Raw genomic sequence first — 16,731 nt, 5'->3', positions numbered from 1 at the left:
GTATAAGAGATGACTGATTCATCTAACATTTAATACATTTTAAATAGTGTAAAACATGCCTGTTACTGAATTTCACTTCCTTCTGCAGGAAAACCAAAAGCTTTTCTAGAATATACTTATTGTGGGGCTTCAAAAGCATAACTTGGTCTTGAAAAAATTTGCCTGGTGTGGTGTTGTTAATGCCCTCAGTCCAGGAAAAGGGTGCAGGGAAAGCCCTGCCAAGGAGCTTTTCTAGAGTCTTTTCCAGCTGAAAAAGGCAGCACTCCTCAAGAACTCAATTTAAATAGAACATACCTGCTGCAACAAAGAGAATCCCAGCGCTGAGAATAATGTTGTTTTTGCTGTTGTAAATCCTTCCTGCTCCGACACAGAGTCCTCCCAGCAACAGCAGAATTGTGCTTAGGATGGGGAACACGCTGGAGGCACGGACGATGCCTGGAGGGAGACAGGTGGGAAGGGCGGGCAGAGGAATCATTTTGGGTGCCTCCTTAGGTGCAAGTGTGGAAATTAGAGTCTAAAAAACCCTGTTTTTTTCCTAAAATCGTTAGGAAGAATGATTTAATAGAACCAGAGAATTGTTAAGGTTGAAAAAGACCTTTAAGATCATCAGATCCAGCAGTGAAAGCAGCACCTCCACCATGATTTCCACTGAACCATGTCCTTGAGTGCAGCCACATCCACACATTTTTTGAACATACTCAGGGACACTGTTCCAGTGCTTCATAACCCTTTCAGAGAAGAATTTTTTCCTACCATCTAACTTATTACCATTTTTTTATCCCCTTTTGCTGGAATTATCACTGATTCTGCATTTCTGGGTGTGTTTTTGGGATGCCAAAGCCATGAGGTGGCCAGAGTGACACTGACTCTCAGCTGAGTGGCCTCAATCTTTGGGGCTTTTTCCCAGGAAGTCCAGCATTATTGCCATTTTCTGGTGCCACCGTGTGCAGAATATTTCTGCCAAAGCACGAGGTAAGAGACAGCAAGCCCCAGCATCACGCAGGGAGCAGCAGTGAAAAATTCATGAGCTGGCTATGAACCCTACAAGGTTTGGGACAGCTGGAGCAGACGGATCTGCTCCGTGGTGCACACACGAGGGGAGCAAATTACAGCTCTTGAAGTCAGCAGCATCCATGTTGCCAGCAAGCACAGCTAATAACCCCTTCTTCTTTTGCTGGGTATTAAGGACATCGAAACCTTTCCGATTTCTAAGGAAGGAATTTTAACAAGTGTGCCTTAGATGTTTGTGTTTAGTTTCCTGACAGCAAAGTAGTAATTTAAAATTCTGCATGCTTCAGTCCATTCATCAGAGTATAAAATCCCCCACAAAAATATTAAAACGCCACTTCAAGCCAGCTTTCAAAGTCGGGCCACAACAAGACAGAGCAGCAATCGACAGGGAAGCGGCGGGGAGGGAACAAAAGGACTGAGAAAAAATAAACAAGCATGAGAAGAGAGATGTCTGTATTGCAAAAACCAAAGGGGTAAAAGCTGGCAGGGGCTCCTGAAAGGCAGAGTGAGGAACCGAGTTTTATTGCTGTAAAGAGAGGATTTATTTTTTGAAGAAGGGGAGATAAGGTGCCGAACACTGCTGTGGAAAATGGGATCACCCTGAAGCTGGGGAAGGCCGAGGGCACGGAGGGGAGCCCTGGCAGAGCCGGGATGGGGGGATCCCAAGGAGGGGGAGAGTCAGAGCTGCTGTCACAGCGGAGTGGAAGCCCCACAGCGGACTGGGAGGCCACGGGGACCGCGGGCTGAGGGAGCGGAGAGGAGCAGACGCGCCCGGGGCCGTGAGCGCGGCTCCCCGGGTGCGCCCTCCTGGCTGACACGAACGGAGAGAGTCCCCCGCTGCCCCGGAGGGACGGGCAGATGTTCCAGCTGCTGCTTTCCCCTTTGGCTCTCCACGGCCGTGGCGTTCCCGGCTCGCTGAATGGCTTCCCAACCATTCCCCTGGGAAGTGGTGGCACAGCTCCCGGTGGCTGCGGGAGGGACGGGGCTGGGGGTTCCAGACACAGCCCCCAAACCACAGCGCCTGCCTGGGGAGCTTCTGCCCGCAGCGAGGAAAGCCCGTCCTCTCCCCAGGCACGTGTCCTGCACAGATGGGGCATTTTCCAGCCGGGCTGGGCCCCGGCCAGGAGGATGCATTGCTATTCAGGCAGCGTCTGGCAGGAACTGCCAAGCCCGACTGATGCGAGGGGGTGTGAGGGCTCTGGGCAAAGCCTGCTCAGAGGTGGGAGCCTGGTCCCTCGTCCTGGGTGTATCCCCACGTGTGTGGTATGAATCAACAGCACTTGGGCTTTTGAGTCCGTTTTTTGAGTCAGTTATTAGAGAAAGATTCAAAGTCAGCCTCTGCTGCTGGACTTTAAGGCACCCCAAATCTCTGTCTGTTTGTGCCCTGTCTAAAAGCTTAAAATCTCCTCTGGCCCATCCATTCTGGATATTCTTCCCTGCACTTTATGGTCATGCTGCTTATAATGATTCCAGTTAAATCAAAGAGCTTTCCTAAAATGCTTCAGTGATGTCATTGGAAGGAACTTGTCAGAAGTACCAAATATAGGGGGTGGGTTGTTCTATTTGTACTAATAGTCTCCAGTGATAATTTTTCTATAGTAAGTAATTAATGCAAAGAGAAACAAAATACACGGCGTTCTCCTGCTGAAAAATTCCACAGTATATTTTTCCTTACAATGTGTACTTTTAGCTCTGAAATTTCAAAGGAAGCTCATAAGGTACCACGTAGAATTTACATATGTCTCCTGATACTGGTAATAAAATGACAGCACATCAAAAAACATTAAGGCAATGTGGTTTTTGCTTTCTCCCTGGCTTTTCTCCCCCCCTTGTTTACTGTCCTGTCGGTTCGCATCGCCCGCTGTGCACCGCTATGTGCGGTGACACCTCCTTCGGTGGAGCCGCGGCGCTGCTCCTCCCCATGGGGCTGCAAACCCGGCTCGGGCTTTTCATCTCCAGAAAGGCGAGGGAAGGGCTTTGGAAAGGGGAGGCTGTGACACGCAGGGAGGAAGGGCACGGTGATGCCCCTGGAGCAGCGGAGCCCCGGCACCCCCAGCGCACAGCGGGGATGAGATCCGAGCTCTGCGGGGAGAGGCGCCCGCGCTGCCGGCGGGGCGGGAGCGGCACAAACCCGGGGTTGTGTGCCCGGAGGAGCGGGAGAGGAGGGGACAGAGACTGGGAAACAGGGACAGGGAAACGGGAGACAGGGAAACGGGGGACAGGGAAACGGGGACAGGGAAACGGGAGACAGGGAAACGGGAACAGGGAAACGGGAGATAGGGAAACGGGAGATAGGGAAACGGGAACAGGGAAACGGGGACAGGGAAACGGGAACAGGGAAACGGGGACAGGGAAACGGGAGACAGGGAGGCAGGAGACTGGGAAACAGGAGACAGGGAAACAGTAGACAGGGAAACAGGAGACTGGGAAGCAGGAGAGAGGGAAGCAGGATACAGGAAGGCAGAGACAGGGAAACAGGGGACAGGGAAACAGGAGATGGGGAAACAGGAGACAGGGAAGCAAAGACAGGAAAACAGGAGATAGGGAAATAGGAGACAGGGAAACAGGAGACGGGGAAGCAGGAGACAGGAAGGCAGAGACAGAGAAACGGGACAGGGAAACAGGAGACAGGGAAACAGGAGACGGGGAAGCAAAGACAGGGAAGCAGGAGATAGGGAAACAGGAGACAGGGAAACAGGAGACTGGGAAACAGAGACAAGGAAGCAGGAGACAGGGAGGCAGAGACAGGGAAACAGGAGATAGGGAAGCAGGAGACAGGAAAACAGGAGACTGGGAAAGAGGAGACAGGCAAGCAGAGACAGGGACACAGAGACAGGGAGGCAGAGACAGGGAAGCAGGAGATGAGAGAAGCAGGATACAAGAAAGTAGGGACAGGGAAGCCGGGGCCTGTTTGCCGCTGGGGATGCGGTGGCAGCCCGGGGACAGTGCGGGCTCTCCGTGCTGGCACTGGGACATCTGCTGCTCACTGCAGCCCTGCTCAGGCGTGTGAGGGGGATTTTTTTAGACACACAGATGGGCGTGCGTTGCCACGGGGAAGGTTCAATAGGAAGGGTCTTGTCTGAGCTCCTCTGCACGTATCAGCTTGTCACCGAGCTTGGATTTGCAGGGAGCAGCTTGAACACCAAGGGGCAAAATCCAAACCCCTGCCTCTACCCACTGCCTAGACCAAAGTCTCCCCAGATCAGTAATTTTTGTCACTGATTTCCATGGGGTTTTGAACCAGGACTCGATCCTGTTAGCACGACAGTGTTTGTATTTCTCTGAAGCCCAAATTAAACTGGGGGCTGTGGAAGAGGCTGAGACCCCTCACGCTGCTCCTTCAGGAGCACTAAATACATGAGTGTGGGTGCCTTTGTCTAAGCCAGGCAGCAAAAATAAATATGAATCCCAACATGTCCCTCTGAGAAACTGTGCCAAGAAATGGCCAGAAATAGTGGGGAATGATATGGAGCCAGAAGACTGCAAAGGTGTTGCAGAGGGCAAAAACAGGATGGGAGCTCTCACGTCCCTTTGAAACAGGATGCAAACATCCTCCTGTCTTAGACAATGATTTGGTCCCTATTACATATAGGTATGAGCTCATCTCCTCTGGATTTTGACACGTAACCTTTCAGTAATCTCTAAATCAACTCTGTGCATGGGAAGCTGCAGTTCTTCTTATGAAAGTTAAAGCCAAGGAGCCTTGTCTCCGTGCAGACTCTGAGGTGAGCTCTGCTCTGCGGGGGAGACACCGGAGACTGAGTTTGCAGAAGACATAAAGGGTTGGACCAACTTGTTTTTAAGATCTGTACTTAGTCACTTTTGCAAACAGCTTTTAGGAACACCCGTCACAAGCACACTTACAAACAATTTGCCAGTCTCGTATCTTAACATGGAGCTGGAGGCTGTTTTTCCCAGTTCTCACTTTTCTCCATATAAAGAAGGCATAATGTGCTTTTATCAAGATGCTACTTAATTCTCCTTTCCTTTAACTAATGATGTTTGTTTCCTAAAGCTGACTTGGCATCAATTTAACATTAGTTCCAAGGCTTTGTATGAAAGATAAATGCAGCTGTGCTCACACTCTGCCTTTGCCTGAGCTCTGAAATCGTGTCACCCGGGTGCTATGACTGATCTAAATCGACAAGAGCACAGAGGAAAAAAACATCTGGGTTTTCTGGTGAGACAAACTTTTTGGAGATTTTTTTCCTTCTTCACGTCTTAGCAACTAGAAGTTGTTGCCCAGAAGTGAGCAGAAGGGCAGAGTGGTTCTCTAAGTGACGTTTCAGGTAATTAATATTGTAATTGAGGAGTTCTCTGCCTTGCCAGCAGTGTTGTTCTCTGCTCTCTGATTCCCCAACACCTTGTGAGCTGCAGTTCCTCCCCCTGGTAAAGGGCACTGCTTTCAGCTTGGCTGCTCAGGGCTTTTCTTCAGAGGAACAACAAGGCAAGGAGTCCTCAGGGGAAGGGGAATCCAAGTCCAGCTTTGCAGGTTTCGTGGTTGGGCTCCAAGACTTGCCATCAGCTGAGAGGATGGTCATGTGGAGGGGATGAAACAACTGCCCTTATTTCAAGCACCAGGTGGGTGGGTGAAATCCCTTCTGGGGGAATTACATGCCAGCATGGAGCAGCAGTGGCTGGCTGGCCAGGCAGGGAGCCACAGCCCCTGTCCATGCTGGGATTTTGCTGTTAGCTGCACAAATTTCAGCTTCCTCCCCACAGTGCAGTGATTTCACTTCAGGAGGAGGTGGCTCACCTGCTGCAAGGGCTGAGCTTGAGTAAGGGTTGGGTTTAAACATTTGGTAAAGCTTCCTAAAGGGCTGGAACCCACTCCTCAAATGAGTTTTGTTACATTAACCCTATCAGTACTCCCTCTGTAGAATATCCTTGCCAGTCTGGGCACAATAGCTGTAATTTTCATTTGTAAATTTGTCATTTGATGTTTAGACAATCAGCACCAAAACTGTGAGCATTCCCCTGGCTGAGGGAAACCTTTGGAAAAAAAATCCTTGAAACCCCATGGCAAGAGAACTGGAACTAGATGATCTTTAATGTCCCTTCCAACACAAACCATTCCATGATCCACTGACCCCATGGAGTGAGTGTCCCCAAGGGTGACAGCAGCAGCACCAACTCGACGTGTGGCACCGCTGGGCTGTGCAGCCCAGTTTGGGCCAGTCTGGCAGGGAGTAAAACTGGGGTTTCTCTCTGTAGAAAAGAAGCCCAGGGGAGCCCCCCTGGCCCCACCTGTGCCTTGGGTGTCAGTGCTCACTTACGGAGAAGGTACTCTGAGCTGTCGTGGTCGTAGTCGTTGTCCTCAGGGAAGTGGTTGATCCGGAAGCAATGTCCTTTGTAAATTCCTAAATGGAAACAAAGCCAACAGAACCCATAAGGAACAGAACCAGGTGAATGTGCTTTTTTAAACCTGTCAAGAAAACATCTCTAAAGTAATGAATTCTGGGCAGATTGGGCTGAAGGAAGGGACAGCCAGGATTCCTGGGCTCTTTCCTTCAGCCACTTATATCGTTCTCTTGAGATTTTTAATCTCTAAGTGCTTCACTTTATCAGTGCTGTGCTTATCTTACAAGCATACTGAGTTTGCAAAGCTTCTTTGTGTTCCCAGAGTGGCTGTCAGGCTGGGTCCTGCTCCGTGGCTGGGGCTCCCAGTGCCAGTCTCACTCCCTCCACCCTTCCCATCTCATCCCAGCGAAGTGCAGCCCTCCCTTATCAGAGCTGGTAAATGCTGAATTGTCTGAGGCCTCTTCAATTACTCTCTAGGCTGTGAAAACAAGTCCATAAATCTCTTCCTGCTGCAGTTTAAGCCCCTATGCCCCACTCAGGGTTGGCTCAGCTTTTATTGGCATATTTGTTTAGCTAACTGGGAGCCTGGGCAGTGAAATCAGGGTACAGTGTGCACTCCTGAGCCCTGGAGGGACAACACCGGAGCTGGCTGGACAAACCCCTCCCTTGAGTGGACACCTCAGCACTTTGTCCATGCAGGTAAAGCTGTCCATGAGCACTTTGTGTCACAGCTCCTCTGTGTCACAGTCATCACTGTCTGTCACACTTCTCCATAGCCTGAGCTGCAGCTGGGTCGCTGTGGCACAGGGAGCTACACAGGGGCCTCTCCCCAGAGATCTTCCTGCAGGAGTGAGCCCTGAGCTGTGATTGTGCCGTGGTGCTTTCATTATTCATTAACCAGAGCTCTCCTGCTCGGGAACACATCACCCAGGCTGAGCTATCCCTGCGCAGGAGCCTCGGCGCTCACAGCTCGAGCTGGCAGGAGGATTAAAAACCCATCAGTTAATACTACTTTAACAGAAGCACAGCTGCAGTCTGTAGGATATAAATGTGGATTTATTTCACTACCTATTACCAATGATTACGAAGATCTCAAAAGAATTACTAATCCGGGGGATTTAAATTGCACCCTGTGAGTGTCAACCGCAGGTTTGCTGCTTACAGCGCATTTAATTTTTCCAGTAAATGATGCAGCAGCTCTAATTGCAGCCACGGCTCAGCCCTCCTCTGCACAGCACTTCAAAGGCTGGGAACAAGATGTAAGTGGCTCATGTCACATCTGGCAGTGACACACCTGTCCTGGCTGCCAGCTGGGCTGTCCCTGTGTGCATCCCTGTGCTGGCCATCCCTGGGGCTGCTGCTCCTCATGGCTCTCAGGCAGGGCAGTGCAAAACTCAGATTTTAAAGATCCCCGTGCTCATTTTCATGGCAGTTCACACAATGGAACTGAATCACCCCCAGCATTACAGAGCCTCTGAGACTGGATGGTCATTTCCTTCAGTCTCTCCATTTGGGTGTGCAATTTACAGGAAATACATTCAGAGGGAGATTTTTATCCTCTCTATTTATTAAAGAAATAAAGTCTAAATAGTTTTCCCGTTCTAATTTCCAATGGAAATAGGCTTTTCAATGACTGTATTTGTGTGTGTGTGTGGGGAGAGCCATCTCCCAGTCTGCACACACTTCTCTGTAGGTATTGTGTCCCTCTCACAGTGACAGAGGGCAGGGTTAGAGGGGATATTAGGATGAAATTCCTCCCTGTGAGGGTTGTGAGAAGCTGTGGCTGCCCCATCCCTGGAAGTGTCCAAGGCCAGATTGGATGGGGTAACCTCAGACAGTGGAAAGGGAGGGTGGAACTGGGTGAGCTTTAAGGTCCCTTTGGTCCCAAACCATTCCATGATTCTATGATTCTCCAATAAATGAGGGTAATGGGTTGAATTTATCCAGAGCTGAAATAAAAGCAGAAGTGTCACAGGTCACTGAGCTGTGGTGAGGACAGGGAGATGCCTGAAGGAGAGAGCTCTGTGCCCCCACCACAGGCTCCTTCTGCCCCTCCACAGTGTGGACATGGCCACAGCCCAAACAGACCCCTCATGTCCAGAAACTCCCTCAGAGGACGAGAAATCTGTGAGGCTGGAGCATTCCCAAAGCCTCTGATGGAGGATTTGGGCTCTGTAAAATGGCTCAACAGAATTAAACTGCTGAGGGAAATGGGCCCCTCAGCAGAACTTTCACAGAGGCCACGGACCCATTCCTCCACTGCAGGGCTGGGATGCACCAGCAGGACAGCACTGATGAGACCTTCATCTCCTGCCTCTTACATTTCACATGAAAGAGTATTAGCAAGACTAGCAGAGGTAAAAAATAGGAAAATCACCTCTCCCCCCCGCCACCCCTCAAAAAAACCAAAAAATCTGGATGAGCTTGAATTGAGCTTGAATTCCTTTTTGTTTTTTAGGGATACTGGGATTGGTCACTATTAATTGGTCATTATTTATCTGGCTAAATTATTATAGAAATAGCAATTGTTTGTGAAATTTGGAACTGTATCAAAGCTTAGGAATCCAAAATATTCTCCCCAATGTTTCCTATGTAGTTCAGACCAGAGATACTGGTTAAGGGTCCTCTGTAGTGTCTGTGATGTTTGATAGTTAATAACAGCAGCAGACTGAATAACTTTTTTTCTATAAACTTAACAAGTGCAATGTAATTCAGCAACAGCTTATTAAACTCTCAGTGAGGCTTGAAGTTGCTATCAAGAACTCTGGTGATCTACAGGGTATTGAGGCCTCTTTCAATCCACAAAGTTTTGGAAATAAAGGCTTGCCAGGAAAAGTAACAATACCTCTTTTCTTCATAATGATGGAGTTTGAAACTCAGATTTGGCAGAAATTAAAACTAGCTGGAGAAGTGGTCAGCTCTAGAAGCACAACAGCAGAGTCTGAGTTGTATTTATACATGAAAAATAAAAACAAAGCAAAGCTGGAATTTGGTGGAATACCCACATCCATGCCCTGGCATGGAAAGCAATGCAAAAAGGATAAAAGTCATGGAATGGCAGAGGTGGCAGAAAAGGAAAAGCCTTGATTAAACTCAACCGTTCTGCAAGCACCTGCACAAGGGCTGAGCTCCTGAAGCTTCTCCAAGGCTTCTCAGGAGCTGCCCTGAAGAAATGGGAGGCAAAACGTGGCCACAAGTCCACACTCACCGAGGCACACGAAGCCATTTCCCACCCCAGGAGGGACCTGGGAGAGAGATTTTCTTCCTTGCTGGAGTTTGGGGATACAGTCCCTGATATCCTTGGGACAGGAAGATGGAATATTTAACTCCTACTGCTGTATCCACTAGAGAGAGATAAATAAACTGCAATCACTGCCTAACAGATACTAAAATATTGAGAAGCCCTTCTGGATACCTCTTGAGAGTGAGACATAATATCCCACTGAGATATGTAAGTATTACTCCTTTCTTTGAATGATTACTGATATGTTTTTAATGATGCTTTTAGAAATATGAATATTAGAAGCTATTTTTTCCCCTCATAATGACAATGACTTTGTTCTGAATTTTGAGCTGGGGCTTCAGGATCTGCGTTAATGATAATGAAGAGGTAAATTTTCTGAAGTGTTGTTGACGGTGTAAGAACATTTTTTTTTCCACTGGTTGCAGCATACTTAACTGGCATTTAGGAACTAAAAAGCATTTCTGTCTTGGTTTTGCTCTGTGTTCAAGGGCTTCTCAGGCAAGGTTAGTACTTCCCAATCTCACTAAGTGTTGTTCAGGCAACTATAATTAGAGTGTGATGTACTTGGATAACGTGATAAGGGAGGCAACTGTAGTCCCTAAGTGAAGATTAAGCTTTGTTTTGGGGTTTGAGATCTCAAAATACATAGAGGTTTCAACAGCAAATCAAAGTAGCACTCCCAAATTCTGATGACAAACTGTCTTCTCCTTGCTCTTTCTCAAATAATCCTTTAATAATCCTGCCTCTATCACAGCAGATTGTTCACTGGGTTTTTATTTTTTGATGGCTGAGAGTGAAGGTTAATGCTTAGGATGCAAATGTTTATTAATTTGGTGGCCATGCATTACATGATCCTGCTATCAGCCACGTCTTTGGGAACAGCCATTTCCTGTGGTTGGTGTTTATCAATGACAACATTCCCTGATGCCCTGGAAGTGTTTGCACGAATCAGCACCGGAAAACAGAGCCCTCAAATGTCTGACAACATCTGTCAGTGCAAGGCTGTACTTTGGGTTTCTCCTGAGAACTCTACACAACAAGACCTTCCCAAAGCATCACTGCCCTGTTGTGATTTGAAATGGGTTTCCAGCACTGCAGACTGGAGCAGGGCTCTGTCTGCAGGGCACTGCTGTCAATAGCAGTTCTTGTCTCGCTGTGCTGAGCAGGCGCTACGGGAGGCGATATCCGATACCCAGGAGAGAGGCAGAGCACTCCCTCCTTCCCCATCACCTCCGCAGAGGCACTGAGCATTAACTCCTTCAGCTGCCAGCCCTCCCCTGTGCATGTGAAAAATGCATATTATTGCGTGACTCTACGCAGATATTTACTATATGTAAAATGCTAGGTAGAAAAGTTATACTGTATTAACATTTGAATAATATAGTGAATGTAGTTTTGTAATTAACATTAAGCTTAGTAATTAAAACTGAAGCTATGTGTGTGTGATATTCTATTTAACTCAAGAAAGAGAGCAAATAATCAAGAATTCTTTGCACAGAGATAACGGTTGCAGAGACTTTAAATTTTTTAGTGAAGAAGAATTTATGGCCTTTTCTTATCAACAAAAAGAAAACTTTTCAAGGACCCACAGACTTGCCGGTGCCTGGAAATTAACAGAAAGCCTTTGTGACATGAAACAGCTGAAATTACGTGTTTTAAATAAAATATGCATAGTCATGAGGACGAGCCTCAAAAGAGAGGGATTTTTCCCTAGTTTTTTGCCTTCTCCTGACTAGCCTTTGTCTGGGACGGGAGGGCCGCAGCCCGGGCTGCCTCTCTTTGCTTATTGTCTCATAAATTGTCCTACTCTAAATTGTTTAACTTTTATTATTGTATTAATTATTAGTGTATTACTAATTACTGCATTAATTATTAGTGTATTACTAATTTTTTTATATAACAATTTTTATTTTTATTAAATTTCCAAAAATCACAAAGCGAGTGATTGGTGTTTATTTCATGCAGAAAACACAGCGTTTGGGACCTGGCAGAGAGGCCTTTCTTGTTTTCTCGTGGGACACCAGACATTGGCATCTCTTGGATCAAACTCTCCCCTGCCAGGACTCCACATTCCTGCAGCTCCTGAGCAGCCGGGGATGCTTGGAGCACACACATGCACTCTGTTAATAGTGTGAAGCAGGGGGTTCTCCCGGAGGAGCCGCCCCGGTGGGATCAGGGCTGTGAATCTCAGCTCCAGAGGTGCTCACATGGCTTCAGCATCACCTGCAGGCAGGTAAATACACCCACAGTCACCCACCCCAAAGCCCCACCCACAGCCCATTGCCTTCTGACAAATGTGGCACTCCTGGGATGGTTTGGAGACATGGAATGGAATTATTTTCAGGATCATTTGACAGCAAGCGCTTGCGGGAACGGGGAATACAAGTTGCAAGGAGCTGACTGTATATTAAAAATAAGGCAATTAGTAAGGTACCATGGGAAATTTGGGCCCATGGTTCTGCTTGTTGCATCTGTTCTGTGATTAAATGCTGTGCCTCAGTTCCAGAGCTGACTGTCAGCCTGATTTACTGCAACACACGAATATCCCAATGTTTAAATGACAAGATTTCTGAATCTATCAGCACAGAGAGGGCTGACTGACAGATAGCATCACAGACCACGAGAAAAGAGTGACAGGCAGAGTGGGGCTGTTGAAACAGAAGTTGCCTGAACACAGTGTCCATCCCAGCACGTTGTGCAGGACTGGGTTTCCTTAATGGCATGGCTTTACACTTCCCTTGGACATCAGAGGAGAACCTCTATTTATAGTGAGTGAGAGTGTCTCAGAGCTGGACTCTGCCAGGGGAGAGGAGAAACAGTTGTGTATTTTTTTCCTTAGGAGGATTTCTCTGCTGACAGGTTCTGAAGCGCTTTGCAGAGTGATTTGAGCAATAGTGAGCAAAGGAGATCAGACATGCCAAAAAATGTTCATCTCCACCAAAATATCTATCTGTGCACTGCGTTCATTTGTTTGATTTTTCCACCAGTACAGCTCCCCTGTCTCTCTGGACTGACACCACAGCACACACAGCTGCTGCCTTTGCTTTCTTCTCATTCCTCTTGACATAAAATAACCCTCGAGAAGAGGAATCGAGGGTGCACCTCCTTTTGCTTTCAAAACCTTTGTTGTGGTGCTGCTGGTCAAACAGAGGTTATTCTAGTCCTGAGCTCTCCCCTCAGACCACAAAGAACAGCCTTAGATATTTTCCTGTAGCTTGGAACTTTCTGTGTTAAACTGTCCCAAGTCTGATTATTTGTCTCCTGCTGGTTGCTAAGAGTTTCACAAGCCTGTCCTCAAGTCACTCGAACGAGCACAGATCCCATGAGCCTCTGCCTGGAGATGTTTAATGCTGTCATTATAAAAGAAATCATGAACTATTGATGCAGGTCATGTGCAAAACACACCTCATGTGAATTTGCTGCTCCACGATGCTGCTGTGAGCCGCCTTCATCACCGCGGAGGATGGAGCCAGCAGAGGAGGAAGCCTCGGGAGGTTAAATACACATTTACTGGGTGTCTGCCTTTGAAAAAAGTTTGGCTCTTGAGAGAGCTGGAAACTTCAAAGCACAGGCTGGTTTTGAGACAGATTCTGTCTGACACCCTCGGAGTCCTGCCAGTCCTGGAAATTTGTCCGTATGACAGTTTGTATTTTGTTTCATCCTGAAGATGAATTTGATGAAGAACGCAGCTCGTACCTGGGGTTATTGTCATGCTTTTGCCATTTTCTGTGCTCAGAAAATGCTCAGGACATAAAAGAGTAGGAGTTTGTTCCCATAAATGTGGGCTACCCTGGTGCCATAAAGCAGCTGGGCAGGAGGAGCTGCCCATGTGTGTCATGGTCAGGCCAAAGAAAATTCAGCTCAGCTGAGTCCCTAAAAGGGATTAATCCTTACTCCTGACCATGTTTCTCTACAGGTCTTGAGACTGTGAAAAAAAGAATATTTTATTTCACTTATAGAAGTCCTTTTCTTCTTTCTCTGTCTTTCATTCCCTAACTCAGAACTCACTTTTTTCTCATTGCAGGGAGAGGAACTGCCTACTTTTGGGTCAGATTCTGATTTCCCTGTAGTGGACTCAAATCTGTCTCACCCAGTGATATCAGAGTCTGGCCTACTCCCTGTCATTTGCTTCCCATCTACTTCCCAGGCAGAAAGAAAATTATTTTAAAATGTTGAAATGTATGAAATTTGCCCCACTTTATTCCTTAGGAGCTGTCATCTCAAACAAACCCTTTGGGTTCTTCTTTTGATCTATTTTCAATTGTCTGGTGGGCAAAGCAAAACTCCTCCTCAAGTCTCTTTATTTTCTTATCTTCTGCTGTGACATGAATTTCCCCTTTTTCCAGTCCTCCCCCTCGGCTGCCTCCAGCCCTTCCACTGCTCACAGTCCCCTCGGTGTCAGGTGAGGAGCAACCACTCAGGGTTTGCTGCCTGCTCCATTTTGCTCCTCTTTAAGGCTTTTAAAGGCAGAACACCTTCGTGGTGTGCTCAGCACCTCGGGAGGGCTCTGAGGAGCTGGAGGAGACGCCGGAGCAGCTGCTGCTGCCCACGCACTGCAGAGGAGCTGGGGCTGGCACGGAGCTCTCGCCTGGCCTTTATTTAGTGCTCCCCCTTCCCCTCCAGTCTGGCAGGAGCAGGTTTTCTCCAGGAACAGGTCTTGGTTTATCTTGTCGTTTGATGTGCTCGCTCCATTCTCTTACCTTCAGTGAATGCTCCCTCCTGTGTCTATCGCAGGCTTTCTGTGAGAGAGGAGCCTGTCTTACACCACCACTCCCCACACTCAGAATATCCTGATCTGCTTTCCCCCGCTTGCTTGCACTGTGGCAGTGCCTGATCTGATTCCTTTGGCCGCCTGCAGCCTCTCCCCGGGGCTCCTGGACAAAGCCCTCTCTGTTGGAGCTGCTCACAGCCCCTGCTTTCACCACAGCCCCACAGAGGGAAGGCTGTGCTGCTCTGCTCCTTGCCTTGTTTTTCTGCAGAGGTCTCAGCCTGCAGTGGAGCTCATGCCTGGTGTGGAGGAGCCACCTCCAGAGGTCTGAGTGCCAATTCCAGAGCTGCAAATAGCAATTGGGGAGGTTCCTGCCTGGGCAGTTCGACCTCCACGGCACAAACACCCCTTTTTGAACACTCCTGAGTTTCCTGTGGCCTTAGCTGGCCCCTCCTCGTGCCAGGGGATTCTCACTGTTTCCCAGAGAAGTTGGTCCCACAGCAGAAGGTGTGCCTTGCTTGGGTGGTAATGAAATCCACAGTTCATGGAATGACAGAAGGGTTTGGGCTAGAAGGGATCTAAAACTCATCTTGTCCCACCCCCCTGCCATGGGCAGGGACACCTTCCACTAGATCAGGTCGCTCCAAGCCCTGTCCAACATGGCCTTGGAAACTTCCATGGATGGAGCACCTCTGCTGTTGGAGGGGGTTGAGTTATAATTATGGCATGAAAAATTTTAATTTCAGTTAACTACTCTTTGCTGTTTTACAATATACTCTTTGTCGTTTTGATGTTCTGCAATCCAGGAGGCACCAAGCACTATTTTATACAGCCTGGTAAAGCATCTCCAGATTCTGGATCACCTACACCAGAATATATCCCAGGAAACGCCCACAGAGGCTCAGTCACTTACAATTCGTGTGGAAAGCACACAGCCTCAGCAGCTGACCTCCTGTTTTCAGCTGGGCAAATACCATCAGAGATGTTGTGCATTTGTATTTCTGTGTAAGAAATGAACAGATTCAGAAAAGACGCTTAGCTGAAGACGCCTTTCAAATTCTATGACAGCCTTTTGTTCCATTATAAGATTTTGAGACCTTGAGTGATTTTAGAGAACCCGTGGCAGCAAAACTCATTTCCCAAAGATTCACCTCACCTGCACATCTGGGAGCTAATAAAACACATCAGTGTCTGGCTGCTGTCCTTTGAATTCTCTTCAGTCATTATGAAACTGCTGCCAAAAGTACTAAGTGTCCTTGTGCTCCCACGGTGAATACCAATGGTACCAGGGCAGCAGAGGAGCAGGGCTTTAGGCTATCACTTTCCAGTTTCTTCAAACGTTTGCCTCGTAACCCAGCATTTTGGCCATGGAATTCACAACTGAGGTTGTTCAGCAGTGCTCCTGTCCCTTCCCAGCTGCCCTTCCAGATAACAGAGTGTGCTGTGTAATTCCACAAGCCCTGCTCATGGCCTTCCTATTACAATTTGCAATTTTCTCCTTATCAGCCACATCCTCTCGTGCTGCTGCTTTTATGGCAAAGTGGGGCAAATTTCAGGGGGTTCTCTTTTAGTGTCATTTGTTGCTCCTTTTTACAGAGCTTATTGAGGGAATGACTCTGTGTTTTCTAGGGAGAAAAACTGACAAACTTCCAGCCCTGATGTTCAGTTTGCATTTTGTAAATGAACCGTGCAGAGAAACAGGGGCAATTCCTCAGGCTGGGTATGACGTGGCTGTTTTGGGGCCACGCTGGTGGTGCTGTTTTGAGGAACATTTTCAAGTCAGACACAAGCCAGCCCTGCCACGGTGAGCGTTCTCACGCCTGGCTCAGCCCCAAGAAACTGTCAGCGTTCCTGGTTTGTCGTGGGGTTGTTAACTCACTTCTCTGTGTCTGCTTTTCTCTCTCCACCACCACGGCCCACACTCGCTGTGTTCTGCCTTCACACCTCGGCTCGTCCTGCATCTCCTGCCGCCGTCCTTTATCCCGGCAGCCCAGCAGTTTGTCTCACCACTCACTTCCATATTTTGCTCTGCTGCCACTTTGCTGAGGCTGTTTCTGGGTGGCTGATATAATCCTCCTCGTCCTTTTAAAGTGATTTTGGAGCTTGGTAGAAACCTCCATTAGAGTTCTGTAGTTGGCTTTTCTACCTTAGCTAAAATTAGTCTAACACTTGAGGAGCTGGTGTTGGCTTCTTAGGTGAGAGCCTTCATCCATCAGAGCTCTGAACTGAGAGTCATCCACCAATGAATTTCCAGCTCTCACTTACATTCTGGCTCCAAATACATTAATTTAAAGAGGTACTTTAGTAACTGGCAGTGCTTTTGGCACAATATATCACAGGCTGGCTTGTTTTTCACAGCTGTGAATGGCCCCAGAGTGACCATCACCACTCCAGCACCTCAGTGCGGGAAATGAACGGTGCTGGCCTGAATCTGGCCAGGATTTGGACCAGAATCTGTTCTTTCTCC

At 48.0% G+C, this 16,731-nt stretch overlaps 1 protein-coding gene across 1 annotated transcript in view; it reads right to left on the bottom strand.

The window, feature by feature from the left end:
- The window catches only part of CACNG4 (calcium voltage-gated channel auxiliary subunit gamma 4), a 44,402-nt gene that overhangs the window by 4,877 nt on the left and 22,794 nt on the right, over nt 1-16,731 (bottom strand). The window contains exons 2-3 of the mRNA XM_063409084.1: nt 6,288-6,371; nt 295-435 (exon numbers count right to left, since the gene is read on the bottom strand). Coding sequence (XP_063265154.1) covers nt 295-435; nt 6,288-6,371 — 225 coding nt within the window. The remainder of the gene's footprint in view (nt 1-294; nt 436-6,287; nt 6,372-16,731) is intronic.

Source organism: Prinia subflava, chromosome 12, assembly GCF_021018805.1.
Source record: "Prinia subflava isolate CZ2003 ecotype Zambia chromosome 12, Cam_Psub_1.2, whole genome shotgun sequence".
Classification (NCBI taxonomy): domain Eukaryota; kingdom Metazoa; phylum Chordata; class Aves; order Passeriformes; family Cisticolidae; genus Prinia; species Prinia subflava.
Note: the sequence above shows the minus strand (reverse complement) of the source record. Positions and strands in the feature narration are given on the sequence as shown.